Genomic DNA, 18368 nt, shown 5'->3' with positions numbered 1-18368 from the left:
TGGGCAGGGGGCTGGACTCGATGATCTCCCGAGGTCCCTTCCAGCCCTAATGTCTATGAAATCTAAGAGGAGAATGGTGGTGCTGGTGGTTGGTGACTCTTCCCTGGGGAACAGAAGCACTAATTTACAGTCTGGATCTGAGGTCCTGAGAGCTGTGCGGTTTGCCTGGAACTTGTTTTTATGATGCCACTGAAAGATTGCCAGAGCTCATTTGTCCCTTGCACCATTATCCTTTCCTGCTTATCCAGACACCAATTATGTGGTCAGAAGTGTCACTGAGCAGATGAGGGGAAAGGTTCTTGGCAGGAGGCTTAAGAAGTTTGGCGCACAAGTGGTGTTCTCATCAGTCCTCCCAGTGAATGATGTGGGCTTAAGCAGAGACAATCAAGTCATGGGTGTAAACACATGGCTGAGATAGTGCTGATGTGAAGGCTTTGGATTCTTTGACAATGGGAAAATGTTCTGGGGAGAAGGACTGCTATTTAGAGACAGGATTTATTTGACCAGAACTGAAAAGAACAGCTAACCAACCTAGTAAGGAGGGCTTTAAACTAGGTTCTATTGGGAATGATGAACAAAACCCACAAGAAACAGAGCAAAAAATCCCGAGGGGAGATGACCAAGAGAAGCAGCTCAACTCAGGGAAAGGGCCAGGGCACCACAGGACAGCAATAAGGAATTCAAAAGGGAAATGAGCTGGTCAAAATGCAAAACATGCCTGATGTACAAGTGAGAGAAATACAAGAAACAAGCAAGATGAGTACACGTGGGTCATTCACCCATCTTCCTTAGCTAGGTAAGTCAGCTCTCAATTCAGGCTTTTAAAACAGGTTTTATTAGTCTGAGAGGATTTACAGTCCCAGTAAACAAATCAACCCAAACAAAGGTATAAAGACCCAGAACCTGGTGTCTTCCTTCAGATAAATAGCAGGGCCTTTCTGGCTCTGTACCTCTCTCCAGAAGTACTGTTTTTCCTCTCCTCCCTGCACTCCCCCATGGAATTTTTTAACCCTCTTCTTAGCTGCTTCCACATTAGCCAGTATCAGCTCCAGTTCACCCCAAGTGTCCCAAGGCAGGCGGCCTTACCTGCTGAGTACCCCTCCCTGGGCTACAGCCCTCTGAAGGCTGAGTTCTTCCTTACAATCAGCTGAAAGTCACAGTGCTGTAAAAAGCCCTATGATCTGATTAGTATCACGGAGACTTGGTGAGGCAAGTCTTATCATTAGAATATCAGCATTGACAGTAGTCTGTTTTGAAAGAACAGGGTTAGGAGAAAAGGTAGTAGCATCGTGTTATATGAAAAAATACATACACTTTTTCCATGGTTCAGGAGGAAGGAAGCAAATCAAAGTGTATTTGGGTGAATAAAAAAGGCAAAAAGTTCAGTAGTAATATAATAGTGAAAATTGGATATAGACTGCCAAGTCCGGAAGAAGAGGTAAGTGAAACACTCTTCAAGGGGACAAACATCATCCCAAAGTTATGAGATGATCCTGATGACAGGCTTCAATTTTTCAGATGTATGTTGGAAGAATAATACTGCTAAACATAATACAGAAACTTACTCAACACTGTGTGGAGGACATGATTAGGGGGAATTGCTCATTTTTCTTTTCCTGACACACAGGAAAGAATTGGTAGAGGATGAGGTGAAGGGAAACTTGAGAGGCAGTAAATCCTAAGATGATAGAATTAATACATTTTGAGACGGTGAAAGCATGAGTTGAGCACAAATAAGAAACTATATCAAAAAGGTGGATTTTAAGCGACTCAAGGAGGCATGGTGCCATGGAAGGACAGACTGAAGGATAAAAGCCAACGAAAGCTGGAAGCTTCTAAAGAGCACAATATCAGAAGCCCAGCCAGAAGCTATTCTGACGTGATAGAAGCACACGAAGTACAGCAAACGACCAATATGGCTGCACAAGGATCTCCTAGAATGCCGCAAAAGCAAAAGGAAAGCACATGGGCAATGGAAAAATGAGCAGGTCACTAAGGAAGTGTACCAGGAAACAGCAACAGCTTGCCAGGACAGCAGTCAGATGGGGAGGAATAAAAATGAGCTTCACCTGGCCAGGGAAGTTAAAAGACAAGAAGAGGTTTTTTTAAATATGTTGGCCAGGAAAGAGAGACCAAGCAAACTGCGAGTCTAAACAGATGCTGTGAATTCTTAACAGACAATACACAAAGAAGGCGAAGCTGCTAAACAGTTTGCCTCAGTCTTTACAAAAAATTAAAACAGATAAGATTATTTGGAAACAAAGGGACAAACTGAGGGTTGAGATAACATGAGAGACAGTCAGAGCTTTTGATGGGTCTGCATGAATTTAAGTCACCAGGGCCTGATGAACTTCATCCCAGGGTACTGAAAGAACTCGGGGAGGAGAGTGTGGAGCCCGAGGTAATAATATTTATAAAGTTGTGGGAGGCAAGGTACCAGAGGACTTGAAAACAGAGTGCCCCTTGTCTAAAAAAAGGCAAGATGGAGGACCTGGAGAATTAAAGACTAGTTAGCCTGACCTAAATGCCCAGGAGTGTATAAGGAAGTGCAAGCAGCTGCAGTAGGAAAGGCTGATCACAAGCTGCCAGCATGGATTACTATGAACAAATCATACCAAACATATCTGATCTTCTTTTTTACAGAGTAACTAGCTGGGTGGATGAAAGGAATACAGTAGATATATTATATCTGGACTTCGATAAGGCTTTTGACAGAGTCCCCAGATGACTTTTTCATAAACTGGAGAAATGTGGGCTGGATAAAACCACTAGAAGGTGGATAGATAATGGGCTCAAACAGCTGCAAACAATGGGCAGTTTTAAGTGGATCAGTGTCAGAATGGAAGGAGGTTCTGAGTGGAGTCTCACAGGGCTCTAGCCTAGGCCCAGGGCTGTTTAATGTGCTATTAATGATTTGGATGCTGGAACAGATAGTTTCCTGAGCAAATCTGCAGACAGCACAAAACTGGGTAGGACTGCAAACACACTGAAGGGCAGAAATGAAATTCAGAAGGACCTTGATAGTTAGGAAACCTGGGCTACAGCCAACAGAATAAAGTTGGTAAATGTAAGGTACTACATCTTGGGAACAATAACAACAAACACAAATATAATGGGTGACAACTGGCTGGATAGCAGCACTAGAGAGAAGGATCTGGGAGTCTTAGCAGATTACAGACTCGAGATGAGTCTGCAGTGTGATGCACCAGTACAAAAGGCAAATGATGTTTTGGGCTGCATTAATAAGAACATTAGGTACAAGATAAGGAGGTGACAGTGCCTCTCTACTTGGCCTCATCTAAAGTGTTGTGTGCAGTTTTGGGCTCTATATTTTAAAAAGGATAGAAAGAAGTTTAGAGAGGGTCCAAAGGCAGGCAACAAAAATAATAAAGTGCTGGGAAGGCAAGCCTCATGAGGAGAGGATGAAAGAAATGGTCACTTCAGCTTGTGAAAAAGACAATCAAGAGAGAACCCTTTAACTATCTGAAGGGTTGCCATTAAGAAGAGGGAGAACATGTTTTCATCCATTGTTGCAGGGAAGGATACAGCAATGATTTGAAGTTGCAAATTAGGTTTATATTGATATCAAGAAAAACTTTTTCACTGTTAGAACAGTGAGGAAGGGAAGCTGTGGAATCTCCAAACTTAGAGATTTTCAAGAAGAGGATGGATACACATTAGTCAGGGATGATCTAGGAGTAGTATGCTCATGCTCTGAGAGCCACTCTAATTAAAGCAACCTGAGCTTTTTGTGCATCAGCATCCCCACACTTCAAAACAGTAGTGGGGATGCTTTATTTAAAGCTCGTTGAACAAGCAAGTAAGAGAGAGACAGTAGCAAAGAAGACTGACAAGAGAAATATTAGAAGAGATGAGAAGGAGTAATAGAAGAACGTGTTTAAGTGAAAACAGTAACAAGGAGTGGCAGGAACAGATGCAGCAACTAACAGACAAGAACAATCTGTCACATTAGCTGAAGCAATCAATTAGGCCAAAAAAATCCAGACACAGCAGGAGCAAGTAATAAAATTATAAGCAAGAGAAACCTTTAAGTAGCTGAAGAAATGGCTAAAGAATGGAACTTAATGAACTGAAGGCAGCAAAGCCAGTAAACGAGTCAGAAAATGACTAAAGAAGCTATTTGCGAAGCAGAGAGGTAGTAAGATTCCATCGAAGGGTGGGATAGTGTCAATTTGTTAACAAAACACTCGTGAGATAAAATAAAAGTATTTGCACTTAATTCTTTCAACACTGAATACAAACATCAAGTTACAGAATTTAGCTACCATTAAAGGAATTAATGTATTAGCTATATCATACTGTAAATATCTAACAGAAAACTCTTGAGACTAAAGGGAATAAAACTGAAGCCAGAGCTATAAACAAAACATGTTCCTTAGATCATACCATGAAATCCACGGACCTAAAATTTCATGAGAAATTAGGTATCACTTGATGTGGTACCCTCTTTAACAAGAGCATAACAAGATATTCTGTATATTTTGGCTATGACCACCTCAAAGTTGCAGTGCAGGATTTCAGTGATTAAGTCTGTACAAAAATAAAATAATTCTCTATGCCTAAAATGGTCAGAATAATATCCTTGACTTGCATTCAGGTTCAGTCTTGCATACAGAGCAATTGAAATTTCCTCCCAATTTGTTTTTGAATCATTTGTATGACTCGACTATCAAAATATTGAAAATCCACATTGCGTATGTGCATTTTTGTGCTTTCTGTGTTTAACTGTAATATATTAATATACTTGGCATAGCTGCATCTTATTTGAATCATTATTAAGTATATATTACTTTTTCCTCTTAACCATGTTGGATTTTTAGTCCTGAACATATGAACTTCCTTTCACAAAAGGGTAATTTCCTTGCCTGAAAATGTAGGGAATCATATCAGATCCACCAATCTAAACTGATGGGTTTACCTGCAGCTGTTAGTCAGACTGTAACAGCCAATAGAAAGCTAGACCTTTCGCATGTTCAGACTTTTACTTCCTTTTGCTCATTGCCTGGAACCCCTGGAGACACTTCCAAAGTCTAACTATTCTCAGTGTCCACAGAAACACGCAGCCAGTCCATGTCATCTGGTAAAGGTGTTAATATTCTTCCAGATGGCAGCCCTATGTTTTTCCTCTTATTGTGGCCTCTTCCTCTTCTGCTCACACATGGCTATTATCATGGAAGACTAAGTTCTGATTTTAAACCAAAAATGAAGAATTCCTGAATAATATGCTGTCATGGAGTACCCTTGGGTGGGGGTTGGAAGGGGTTGCTTGCTCAGAGTCCCAGTAGCCTTGTCTGGTATCCAAGTACCCCTTAAAGAAAGGCAAGACCTGGCTTCCAAAACAAGGGGGGAGCCTAAGCTCCTTCCTACTCTGAGAAAGGCTCCTTCCCACACCTTTCAGTTCCTCACCCTCCCTGGTTCTCCAAGGCAAGCCTGAAGGCGCTAACACCCAGTTCTGGTTCTGAGACAGGGACTCCCTCGCCTCGAGGGATGCAGAGCAACCCACAGTTCCAAGAAACAGATCGGACCATTGCTTCAGTAAAGGCATTGACTGGGCCAAAAAGGTCACCCACCCAGAGGTTCTCTCTCTGCTCTGTTAAATTTACTAACCAAAATATATGTGTGTGTGTACATATAGATACATACATGAATTGAAATTTAAATAAAACATACACATACTTTGGTTAGTCGATAAGGTGCAAATCTACCCTGACTTCTACTTAACTTCAGACTGACATATCTAAGTCTCTCACCCCCAAAGATACTCAATTGTCCCCTTTCCAGTCACTCCAGTTTCCCAAAGCTTCTCTTCTCTCAGTTCCTGGACTCTTCTGGCAGGAGCTGCCAAGCTGTAGTTTTCCAGCCTTCTCTGCCACTGTCATGCTCATCTCCTCTGGACACCTTCTGGGAGCTGGCCATCTCACCTTTGTTGATATGTCAACAAAGCCATTCAAGGCTCTGCTAATGTGACAGGTCCAGCCAGCCCTGGCATTTAATCCCTCCTCTGTGCACATCTTAAGGAGATAAACTGAGTCATACAACATAAGAATAATGTGAATACAGTGAACATTGAAATATCACAATATAACCCATAGTCCCTCACATATGCCTCTTAACTTTGCAACCAGATTCATTTAGTTTTGGTGTTCTTGAGGTGAGGGCCCCTTTAAAGTATCCTCCCCAAACATAAATAGCTGTTCTGTATGCTCAAAATCATTTGGATAAGAAACAAACCAACTTTTAATAACCTGGTAATGTGTGAACAGGTCCTATTTTGAAAAAAAAAAAAGGTCTTTGCTGTGACAGCGTACATCTTCTTCTTTGAACCAAATCTCCTAAGGAAAAGCAATAACCACTAAGGAAAAATAAGAGCAAAGATCATAGTTCTTCATACAAAAACTTGCCTCTCAGAAAGGATGATGTCAATTATCTATACAACCTCTTTGCTGAGCCCAGTACTGGTGCAAAGAAACAAGCTCTGCAATACTTGCTCCATCTCCGTGAATGCTCAAACTAAGCAATGAGATGATGGGAATGGCTTTGAAGGATCCTAGGCTTGCACCCTGGATTTCCAGATTAATCAGGCCAAGTCATGAGGCTTGAAGACCAAACCCCGCAAGTCTCTTCCCTCCCCCCCAAAAAAAAAATTGTACAAGGAGTTGAACAGAGAGTGGACTCAATTCCTCCTCAAAGGGAAACACTAAACCCTGAAGAAATCTCTCTGTGACATGTATATAAATTTAGCTGGAGAAGTTACACAGGTAGAGTGTTAAATGAACATCTCAACTTCTAAAATAATATAGTTCTTAACAAAATTATTTTTGTCTGCTTTGATTTTTGTTTGATCAGTCAGTAAAACTTTCAGTGTGGAGAAACACAGTCTCACTAAAATCAGCTACTCTTCTGGCAAACAGAAAGATAGCAAATATTGCATCTATCTTTAAAAAAAATGGCAAAATAGGCATCAAATGCAATGGATTACAACCCATTAAACTAAGTACTAGGTAAAATAATTAAAAATTGATGGCTATAAAGACATCAGCTCTGGTAAACACATGATTGTCAATTATGTATTAAAACCTTTCAGCAGGGTCAAAAAAAAACAGGCTATAGCAGAAGTCAATCGTTGACATGGCCTTTCAAACTGCTTGTGACAAAGCTCTTGACAGTGATGAATAAAAATACTCCCTAGGTAATCAGGGGAGAAAGAAGTACAGTGCTGGCATTTGTAAGAAAAAGGTAAAGACACAGATAAAGACCAGGAATACACATACAAATATCTACATGGAAATTGCTGTTAAATATATTCAACAATGATCTAGATACAGGAAAAATGGTAAGGAATACTGGAAAAACCAAAGTGTATAGCTTTCTATGAAAGAAGAGGCAGTTGAAAGAAAGAAAAGCTACAGGAAGAATCAAGAGGAGACAACCAAGTTTCACTGACAAAAAAGGGAAAATAGATTTAATCTCCCTTTAAACAGATAGTCTCATCTCTGTATAATTACTATTTTTTTCCATTTTTACTAGCTGAGCAGAATTACGCCTTGATAACAATGTGATTTTACCCTGCTAAATATTTTCTCACTGTTGCCAACCATTTACAAAGTATATGAATGCCATCATTATATTCATGCAATACAGTATTCAGTACACGGGTTAGTACTGGGTAATTCATGTGGTAGAACTAGTTTTGTGCAACTGAAGAGTTTCTTTGAGCTGCTTTTCAAATCCCCTGTTCTCCAATGACAATCTGCCTGGCTTCACTTTTGGTTTTAATATAGTTGGCTTCTAGGGACCATTTACATTTCCATACCTCAAGACTTGCAACAGCTCAGGCTGCCCAACTTTGAGCAATTAAGTTATTTCATGAAAAAGGGCTGATAGTCTTCCTAACTAATGAGCTGGTCTTCATTAAAAATACATTTATCCTGTATTCTTGCTTTTCCTTCATGTGTCCCTGGAGGTTGGGGGGGCATGGTGAGCTCCCGCAGGTGGCAGTGGCACTGTCGGTGGCAAGTGGGGAGCTCCTGCAGGCGGCTGCAGGGGTGGCGAGCACTGACCAGCAGTCAGCGACCACCCACAGGCTGGCAGCGGCCAGCAACAATCATGGACTCCCTGCAGACACCACCGGTAGTGTTGGCAGAGCAGGGGGGTGGTGTCCACAGGCACCGTTGGCAGTGTTGACAATGCCTTTTCACAGGGAGTGCACCGTCATGCTCAGGAGGTACACATGCACCCGCATGCACCCCCTATGCCTTACCAATGCTCTCCTTTATACTGTTAATCGTTTATTTTATCAGCTCCTAACACATGAGCAATGCACCGTGATTGCCTGTTGACGTCTTCTGACTGCTACATACGCAAATTAAGATATTTATTTATGTTTTATTAAAGCAAATTTATGCTTTCCTTTCTCAATACTACTTATATACTCATAGTTATATTTTCCCAAAACAAAACACAGCTAAGCAGCTTGATTCAAATGCCTCCAAACCAAAAGTAACAAAAAACAAAACTGTAAGGAGTCTCTTTAAAATGACACTGGACATGAACACAACAGAATGAAAAGTAAAGATCTAAAACTGATAAATTTAAGAACTAGCTTCTTCAAGGTTGCCAGAATGGAGGGGAAAGGATCAACACAGAACCACACACAGATAATTCTGAGTTAAAGTTCTAATGTCTCTACTTTTCATAAGTTCACACAGTTTGAAGAGTAAGAGGAACTATTATGAACTTTCTCTCTGATTTCCTACATAACACTGGCTGTAGAACTTCACTTACTAATTTCTGTAACAGGTCCTAAAACAGTTATTTCTTTCCAAGTAGCAGAGAGATGGATTCAGATAGCACAGACTATGAATAGCACATAGAAAGAATCTAGATTTGATTACTAAATATATCAGTGGATCAAAAATTCCTTCTATATCCAGGTGACCTCTACTACAGAACTAGTAAAGAGCCATTTAAAAATAAATGCATGAAATATATGAACACAAATTTAATCCTTTGCTTTAAAATCACCATAATTCTTCTCCAGATAAGAAGAGATAGCTAGAAGGGAAGAGCCTCCCTATCTCTTAACATTCAAAACTGCCTCAGCCTCAGAGTTGACTGGCTGTAGGAATACTGTCTGTTCACTTAAAAGTGACAATCAAAACACGCTGTAGAGCTCCATGTCAATTATATAAAAATGAATGTACAACACATTTTCAGAAATATATGGATTTTTTCTGTAAGTGCTAATGTTGCAATAAATCATCTGAAAATTAAGATGGGTACTTTGTAGGCAGTGCAATCACCCCTTGTGATGCAATTTTTCAAGTGAAGACTAATTAACATTTTTGTATAAATAAAGGTATAAAAGGTATAAATAAAACTAAAACAAACCAACCAATTGCAAATAATGAAATAGTAAGTACACATCTCATATATACCTTTGTGCTGCATACCAGTGGCATGCCTTTCAGACTTCGTTTTAAAGCAATTTGGGGGGAAAAAATCCAAAAAACATACAACTAACGAAGTTTAATAAAACTATAAATTCTCTGAACAGCTTTTTTCTATAAAGGTTGTCTATGAGCAAGTCAATTTTAAAGTATTCCCAGAGCTGTCTGTACAAGAGTGGTTTTCCCTTCACTCCGCAAGTTATCTTAAAATTACTTCCAAAATTCTATTCATTCTAGAGTAGCAGAAGTAGCCAAGAAAAATACTTTAAGAATGTCCAATGCTTGTTCTCAGTTTAGCTACAGGTACAATTTCTGAAATGTTCCAAATAGTTTAGATATTCTTTTACCTTGCTACATTCAGATTGCCTCATGCAATTGTGTCTCGTGCCCTTGCTTATGTTTCTGCTTTGCCCTTCATGGGAGAAGCAGGCAATCCTTTCAATGCCCACAAACAGTATGCAAAGAATTCTCCTGGAGGTAGTCAGAACTATCATGGGAATTCTTAAGGACTTAGAAAAAAGTCCAAAATCCTCCAAAGCAGAAGAGATGGAAACATCCTTCAAAATAATTTTCAGGACAGTGGCTTATACATTTCAAATAATTAGCAGCACTGCCGGGCAACCACAACAGAAACAAATAAACAAACAACTGAACTCACCCTGACAGAAACTTATTTAGAAAGTAAATTCTTAATTGTCATATATACCTAATTAGGTATGCAATTTCTGTTATTACACTCCGGAGTTAAATACGAGTGGAATGTAAATGTTCTCCAGAGAAAGAAAAGGGATTAAAACTGGTGTCCATTCTTTGTGACAGAACAACCTTTATGGCCTGAAGGCAGAGTAACAAAGTTTAACAGCCTGAAACGTTAAGTCCAATAGTATTGTTTTAGTTTATAAATTTCAAATTATTTTAAAAATAAAAAGATAAATTACACTTTCATGCCATGGCTCTAAATCAAAAAGAGAATAGCTCAACCAGCTTGTTAGAGAAGGAATGGAGTTATTAATCATGGGGTTTATTTATTTATTTATTTAAAATTAAATATAAATTGAAAACTTAAAAAAAATATTTGGAATATCCATATGAATATTCAGCTTTATATTATACTGACTTCTGCAAAATGTTTAATTTTGTATTTGAAAAGTATCCCCATACTTTCAAGGAATTAAAGCTTTAGGTAAATAGCATACCAGTTCTCAAAAGCAGAAAGATGCCCACCATACATGATACATTATCTCTTCTGGAAAGTATCCCAAGTATAAGTCTGGTTCAAGAAATAAAAGTTTCTTTTATGTATTATTTTACTGGTATAGGTCTAGTGAATGAAGAAAACCTATGCAGGTTAAACACTTGCTAGTTAAAAAAAACAACACCCTGCTCCCAAAAGACATGCCTTATACTTATAGTTGTAGCATGTGTCAGGTTCCAATTTAATAGCGCTCCTGTTATCCTTTTAATCTTTCTCTCATTTCACTGCCTCTCTAGGATCCTGCTTCTCTTCCCCTCCTTTCTATCAGCCATGACACTGCTGTCACAGTACGTACTTGATACTGACCATGTGATTATAAACTAACTAACATATATTACTAAATGGTTGGGCCAGGTCCATTGCTTTCCCTAGTGAAACACAGCCAAATAATTTTGGAACCATCTGAACACCAATCACACTAGACTCAGTACTTTCCACAGAATTGTCAGTTCACTACAGTCTCCTTTCAACAGAGATTGTCTCCCATAAAACCCCCCCACCAAACCTTCTACCATTATGACAGAGCACAGTACATGAAGCTTTATTTTATCTACACTAGCATTGTGTGTGTGTGTGTGTGTGTGCGTGTGTGTGTGTGTGTGCACGCACACAAAACTCAAGGGACATGTGAGTGTGCATGTATTTTTATTCAAAAACACACACATGGATGGATATCTTTATAGACAAACCAAAGTTTTGTTTTGGTTTTTTTTAATTAATAGTTTGGGTTTTAGTTTGATACCTGTATAACCTGTTAATGATCACCATCAACTAGAATTTCTCACCAAGATATTTGAGTTAGTTTCTAGAAAAAAGGATGTTGGTTATCATCAAATTACAATGGAAATTGAAGGGTTTGCTTCATATATAAAATATATATAAATCATGGGCACCAGTTGTGTGTTGCACATCGCTATATTTTATAAACGCAACAAGGAAAGCACCTGCTTAGTGTTTCTAGTCAGCACCCCTCTTTCATAAATGTGGTGAATATATAGTGTACACGTAGACCGAATTATGGAAAATTTTAGTTGCATTTCACTCTCATACATACAAAACCATATCAACTCAATTTAAATCTAAATCCCTCAGCAAAACTAGAATGTCAAATGAATTTTTTAACCGTCTTCTTGCGAGGTCATCCTGTAACAGACATTAAATATATCTAATTCATGGCATCACATCAGGACAGGAGATTCTGAGAAAGTCATTAAAGAACTGCAAAGGAAAAGCTAGTAATTGGATAGAGTATTCTTTTTCCAGACAAGCTGGGAATTAACACCTTCAAATACAGCTCATTATCCTTAATTATACAGAATGAAACATCACTACAAGAACCCCTTTCATTCTTGTTTAACTGAAGTAATGGCACGTGCCATACTACTAACCAACTGAAAATGGTGGTGGCTAGCTGCCAGTGATATTAACTAATTCAACACAAGACTATGCTAACAAATAGGAAAGGCCAGCTTCATTTTTATTAAATAGCTAAAAGATAAAATCTAAAAGGTAGTGGGAAGAAAATCCCTTAAACTAACCAGTTCTAGGAGACCTTGTGTGTTCATGAAGATTTCCTGTTACAGCAGCAACTGCTACCTATCTTTGCTTTGTGATAGCTAAACAAGGCCCTGGAATAGCTATGAAAGCTGCAAAGGTAACAGGCCTTTAGTCTAACTCTGATGTTTAATTTCTTGCTGGCATGGGTCAAATGAGCAGCTTGGGGCTGGTTTGCAGGCCGAATCTGGCCCTGCACCACCTTCCATGGCCTTGAGCTGAAGGATCAGAGCCCATACTGCCTCCAGTCAATTCTGTATCCCTGGATTGGGACCCAGGCCACCAGAGTGCTATGCAGCCTGTGCGGCTCCCCATAAATCCAGAAATTTGGCAGCAGAGAAGCAGAAATTTCTGCTATCGCTCCCCAGCCACCAAATTTTCATCTGCAGATTTTACATTCTCTTTTGCACATAACAGGCAGAAACTGTCTATACTGTATTACTCTCATATTAACGCTCATAGCAATTTCCAGCAGGAACTTTTGGGGAAAAGTGCGCGCTGAATGTTAAAAATATAATAATACAATGCATGTTAAATAAGCCTTTCAAAACCCATTAAATTAGTGCTTCTTTCTAGTTGTTTTGAAAGAAGATAGAAGGTAGTGGAATCTCACATAAATCAGAGAAAGGCAAAGATTTCTTAGGGTGATATCTTTTATTGGACCAACTATGTAGTCTGAGAGACCCAAGGAAGAATGTCTTCCATTCAAAAACGTGTCTGTGAGTTTCTCCCAGCCACATAATTGGTCCAATAAAAGATATCACCCTAAGAAATCCTCACCTTACATCATTTCTGGACCATCATGTCTACATCATCACTCTTACATTAACATTACCATACATCTGCCATGCCAGATGTGCACGATAGGACAACATTTTTGGAATCCCTGATAAAATTCATCAGGTCCTTATTGCACATCTGCTAGTACAGGAGGTCCAGGATCAGGAAGCGGGAACCTGGACATCCATGCCCCAAGACCTTAAAGGGTGCTGGATGTCCAATACCATGCTTCCCACGGTGCCTTTTCATCCTGGAGTACAAAAATCCCAGGACTGGCTAATATAATAACAAAGCAAAAGCTGCAAGACTTCAGCAAACTTAGTACACCCTATAATGCAATATAGACATGAATGAAAATAAATCTCAGAGTGCTTCCATTACATTTAAGGTAATCATCATATCTCACTACTGCAGCTCATCACATATTGTAGGCCATTTGCATGTGGTTTTTATAGTAGTACAGCAAAAAAGGTTACATTTTCCATACAAGTAAACAAAGGAAAAGCAAACCCTTCAATTCCCATTCTAATTTGATCATAACCAACATCCTTTTCCAAGAGACTGTTTATCATTTTAAAAATTCTATACGAGTCCACTTCTAATTTTCTCTAATGACTGGCAAATCCATTGAAATGTCTGATTTTTGCTAGCTAACATGTGGAAATAAATCCAAAATAACATATCCCTAATGTAAGTTTTCTCTGTTTGGCAAAGGCAGTTAAATTTTAATTTAGAAGGCTTCATTATTTTTATAACATAGTTACAGAAATTAGACAGGTTTCCTGTATAGTTTTCATAACATCATCACACCTTAATATATACTTCAACATTAGATGTTTGCTGAGGTTGAATGAGAAAGTATCTGTCTCCACTGAAATGATGCAGTAAACAAGCTAAGAAATTAAAAATAAGTTCTAAAGTATAACAGTATATTTTTATAAGTTAAAGACATTTATAAAATTACACATTTAGACCATAAATCACTAGTTACTTTCATTTGTGATATTCAATGTGTGTGAGCCATGTTCACATGGTTGATTCTGCAGCTGAGCTTTAAATCTGCATCACCAAGCAAGCACGTGGTCTTCCTTCAAACTATTATGCTTGGCTCTAATCCATTCCATAATATCCTACACAAAGAGGAACAAACCCACTTGATTTCTTCCTGGTGCTAAATATGCTGGTGTGCTCCAGGGTTCTGTTTTGATCAGGAGAGATAAGCTGCATGTAGATGAAACGAGGGGGGTGTGTGTACAACACTTTAAAGCGGTCTAAATGCTTTTGCACCGCTTTAATGGTTTTGGTGTTTGCATGCCTTGGCAATGTATTGCACATTAATTCCAACCTCTGTAAATTCAGCAGCATAATGTGCCTTAAATGACTTGGGGCGCAGCAAACTAAAACCTCTTTCTTTGTGGTTGGAGAAAAAACACAGCACTGAACACCATGAATTTGTCAAAGTTTAAAAACCAACAGAAACAAATATAGTGATCTTTATGATCTGTGGGAGTTAGAAGTAAATAGAGACTCATGTTTTAAAATAAAATTTAAGTTTGTAATATACCATGTTCATCTGAATAATTCAGTTACTGAACACCTCTACGTTTATATCTTGCTAACTAATCCTGACTAGCCTTCCAAAACCACTTTCCCAGGTCTGCTCTCCTCCTTAGCCAGGCCTGCAGAAACACAATTTTAGAAGTACATCTTACATGCAACCTGACAGTGCAGGGATTACATTCTGGCTTGAGAAAGGCAGGAAATACTCCTGGTGGCTCCACCTAAAAGTTACAGTTATAAACTTGGTGAGCAGAGAAATCTCTCAGCAGAACAATAATGTCCATTTATGACATCAGACAACTCTCTCATAAATTTTAATAGTAAAAATGGTGCTGCAACAGTGGGAGGAAAAAACCCCCCAGTTACTTAAATGGCTTTTAGCTCCATGCGAATGCTGTTTTATAAAACAGTTTACCCCAAATGTCCAGAGGCAGGGAAAGAAAATGCCTGCCCACCCCTCAGCCTCAGGGGTCTGTATTACTTAATCTCATGTACTAATATGGAAAGGTAAGACTGAGTCTTTATTCTTTCCCTCTTTGCCCTGGAATGAAGTAATCAGCACAAGTCATTACTATTGCCCTTTACCCAGCCATTCCTCTCTTCCACAGCAAGAAAAGATCTTTGACTAGCTTAAGACAGTTGTTAAGTTTCCATTTAAAAAAGGAAAAAAAATAACTGTTGAAGCAAGACCACTGAAGAATATTTTACTAAAGCAGTTCCTAAATGCCCAAGTCAAGGACTCTATTAGGGTTGGAATACTGTTGTAACCATGATGATCCAAGAAATATGAGAGAAGCTAGGGTTTTAGTATTTTATTGGACCAACCATATAATTGGGAAAGATATTAGACAAGCTTTCAGGGACTAAGTGTCCTTCTTCAGGTCTGATAAAATGCACTATACTATTATAACTCTTTATGAAAGTCAATATAAATGCCTTAGAAACAATATCAGTGGGCAGCTGTTAGCCTCAATTCATTAAAACTTCAGCACTGTAAAACATGTATGATCTACCATAGTAAAACTTTGGATCTGTGGACTATAACATGCCAGCATTTTCAGCATGGGAAGTTGAACATAACATGCCATTAGTTCAAAAGCTTGCCTAACATCTTTCCCACTGTGTAGTTGGTCCCATTAAAAAACAGCACCAAAAAAACTTGTTTCCAGCCAAGGACTGGTGCTAGGAAAATGATAAAGTCATGCAAAGAATAAACAGCCATAATACACTACATTAAACCAGAATGATTTTGTCTCCTGTTATTGGCTAATCATGTATGTAGGTTATCAATTTGATACTGCCTCCAAACTAAAGCTTAGAAAAAGCAGAAAACTAATGAACATCTATGCATGATCTAGTCATAAAAGCAGCACTGATGTATTACATCATTATAACGCTTTTTGAAAGACGACGTTGCCTCTTAAAACATATATATTCAAGACTAGTGAACAGTTATTAGACTCGTTTCATCAGTGTTTCAATGCTGTAAATTGCATATGATCTACTATATGTATGTAAATACATAGTAAAGCTTAAGAGTCTTTGGTCTTAGATGTGCCAGTTCTTTTTGAATAGTCAAACTGAGCAAAATTTACCATTAAAGCCTACTTATTGCTTATCACTTCTGAGCAAAGCAGGTTGTCACCGTGTAATGATGAGGTGTAGAAGAAGAAATATATGAACACTGAGCCCATAATGCTCTGTCTTCAGTCTTGGAACAGTTTAAAGGTACTAGGGCATTTCAGTTGTTGAGCTATGGCCAATGAACAGAACTAAGCATAAGGATTTTAGAGAGAACTTGGCTAAAAACAGCAACTTCTGCTCCTCCACACCAAAGTTAGTATTAACTAATAGCTGTTAATTCATATGTGGGAACATGCATGTATGATGCACTCTTTCATCATATGGTGGAGGAGAGAACAAATTGAAGGTACATACTTAGTTACACCATAGCACATTGTCACTTAAACACAGGTGAATCCACACAAGACTTTCTAAGGAATCTTATGGGTTTTTGTAAGATAAAATGCTGATTTTGAGGCATTTGAAAAATTATACTAAGTTCATTTCCCAATACATAAAACCCTATTGATGCATGTTCACTATTTTTAAATGATGTTCTCTATAATCACCACAAATCAAAAAACAACTTACAGTTTAGTCACAGCTATAATTTTAATGTTTTTACAACTTTACTGAGAACATTTAAAGAAAAAGATATTTGGGGTTTAATTTTCATACTACAGCTTTTTTTTGGAATAGCCAATTGTAAGTAACCAAATCCTCTCTCCTGAAGCATCTTTGCAAATTTCATTAACATTATAATAAATTTGTAAATGTTTTGTGAATTTTATAAACATTATTAATTGCCTCTCTCTGTAGCATATTTTTACTATTAACATTGTGTTCTTCCATAGAACTATTCATATATGTAAGTAACTTGAAGCAGACAAATTCCTTAGAAAGGGGGAGAAGGAGGGAAGAGAGAAAAAGTGTGTATGTTTGTGTGTACTTTGCAGGTGTAACACTTCCCCACCTTGAGATTGGGTTTTGACAGCAGTTTCAACAGCTCTCTGATCTCACTGCTCAATGGTTTGCTCTGTAGCTCCTCAGCCAGCTGTGAGAGAGATTGAATTGACACAAAGAACATTAGCAAGCACATTGTTTTACCCAATGCATCAGTGACAACTGAGAATCTATCTTGTTCAAGGTTATTACTTTCCAGTGTATTCAAACAGAAGCCAGCATGAAAAAAAACAGACTATCAATCATTGAGCTTCTTTTCTGGCCCTCAGCTGACCAGATTTAAGACAGGCCTTTCGGCTCAGTTTAACTCAAGTAATCATATCTGGCAACAGTGCAGCCAGATCACGTTCTGATTTATAGCAATAAGGGCAAATCCCAGCACTTCATTTAAGTGAATGGTCCTTTGCGTGCAGACAAAGAACTGCTTGTAAAAACGACTGGATCAAACTTTGACACTGTCTATAAAAAACAACTTCTGAATGAGGTGGTGAAATCCACACTGCTTCCAAAAACCCACAGTAGCTGTGCTGTTTAGGAAGCTGAGAGCCCTACAGTGCAAGCAATCTAAACCTTTTATTATGTTTACTCATAAATGGCAAGCAGCTTGTTAAATGTAAAGCAGGTTAATCATGATATGGTCTGTAACAGGTCACCCACCAGCTATTCAAGTCACCAAAATGCACAGAGTATGCCCTACCAACAAGATCAGTAATTTATGGTTGGTTGTGCTACAAAATTGTGAGTTTCATAGTTTCTAGGGTCAGAAGGGACCTGAGCCGATCACCAAGTCCGACCCCTGCCATGGCAGGAAAGAGTACTGGAGTCAAACAACCCCAACAAGGTGTACATCTAGCCTACTCTTAAAGAATCCCAGGGTAGGAGCCAGCACCACTTCTCTTGGAAGCTGGTTCCAGATCCTAGCTGCCCTGACCGTAATCTAGCGCCTCCTGATACCTAACCTAAACCTACCCTCTGCCAGCTTGTGACCGTTATTCCTGGTCACTCCTAGCAGTGCTCAGGGGAACAGGGACTTCCCCAATGCCTGCTGGTCCCCTCTGACTAGTTTTAGTTTGTAACAGGCTGCTAGATCCCCCCTCAGCCTTCTCTTGTGGAGGCTGAACAGGTTCAGGTCCCATAGCCTTTCCTCATAGGGCATGCCCTGCTGCCTCCTGATCATGCGAGTGGCCCTCCTCTGGACCCTCTCCATGTTGTCCACATCCCTC

General features: G+C 38.9%; 1 protein-coding gene across 5 annotated transcripts in view; it reads right to left on the bottom strand.

The window, feature by feature from the left end:
• Window positions 1–18368, bottom strand: part of MPP7 (membrane palmitoylated protein 7) — a 243391-nt gene that overhangs the window by 93147 nt on the left and 131876 nt on the right. For all 5 annotated transcript variants that reach the window (XM_019531481.1, XM_019531489.1, XM_019531504.1 and 2 more), the window contains exon 5: window positions 17156–17236. In XM_019531481.1, the coding sequence (XP_019387026.1) occupies window positions 17156–17236 (81 nt within the window). The remainder of the gene's footprint in view (window positions 1–17155; window positions 17237–18368) is intronic.

This window comes from Crocodylus porosus, unplaced genomic scaffold (assembly GCF_001723895.1).
Source record: "Crocodylus porosus isolate Cpor-Errol unplaced genomic scaffold, CroPor_comp1, whole genome shotgun sequence".
Taxonomy (NCBI): Eukaryota; Metazoa; Chordata; order Crocodylia; family Crocodylidae; genus Crocodylus; species Crocodylus porosus.
The sequence above is the reverse complement of the archived record's forward strand: the minus strand, read 5'-3'. Positions and strand labels throughout refer to the sequence as shown.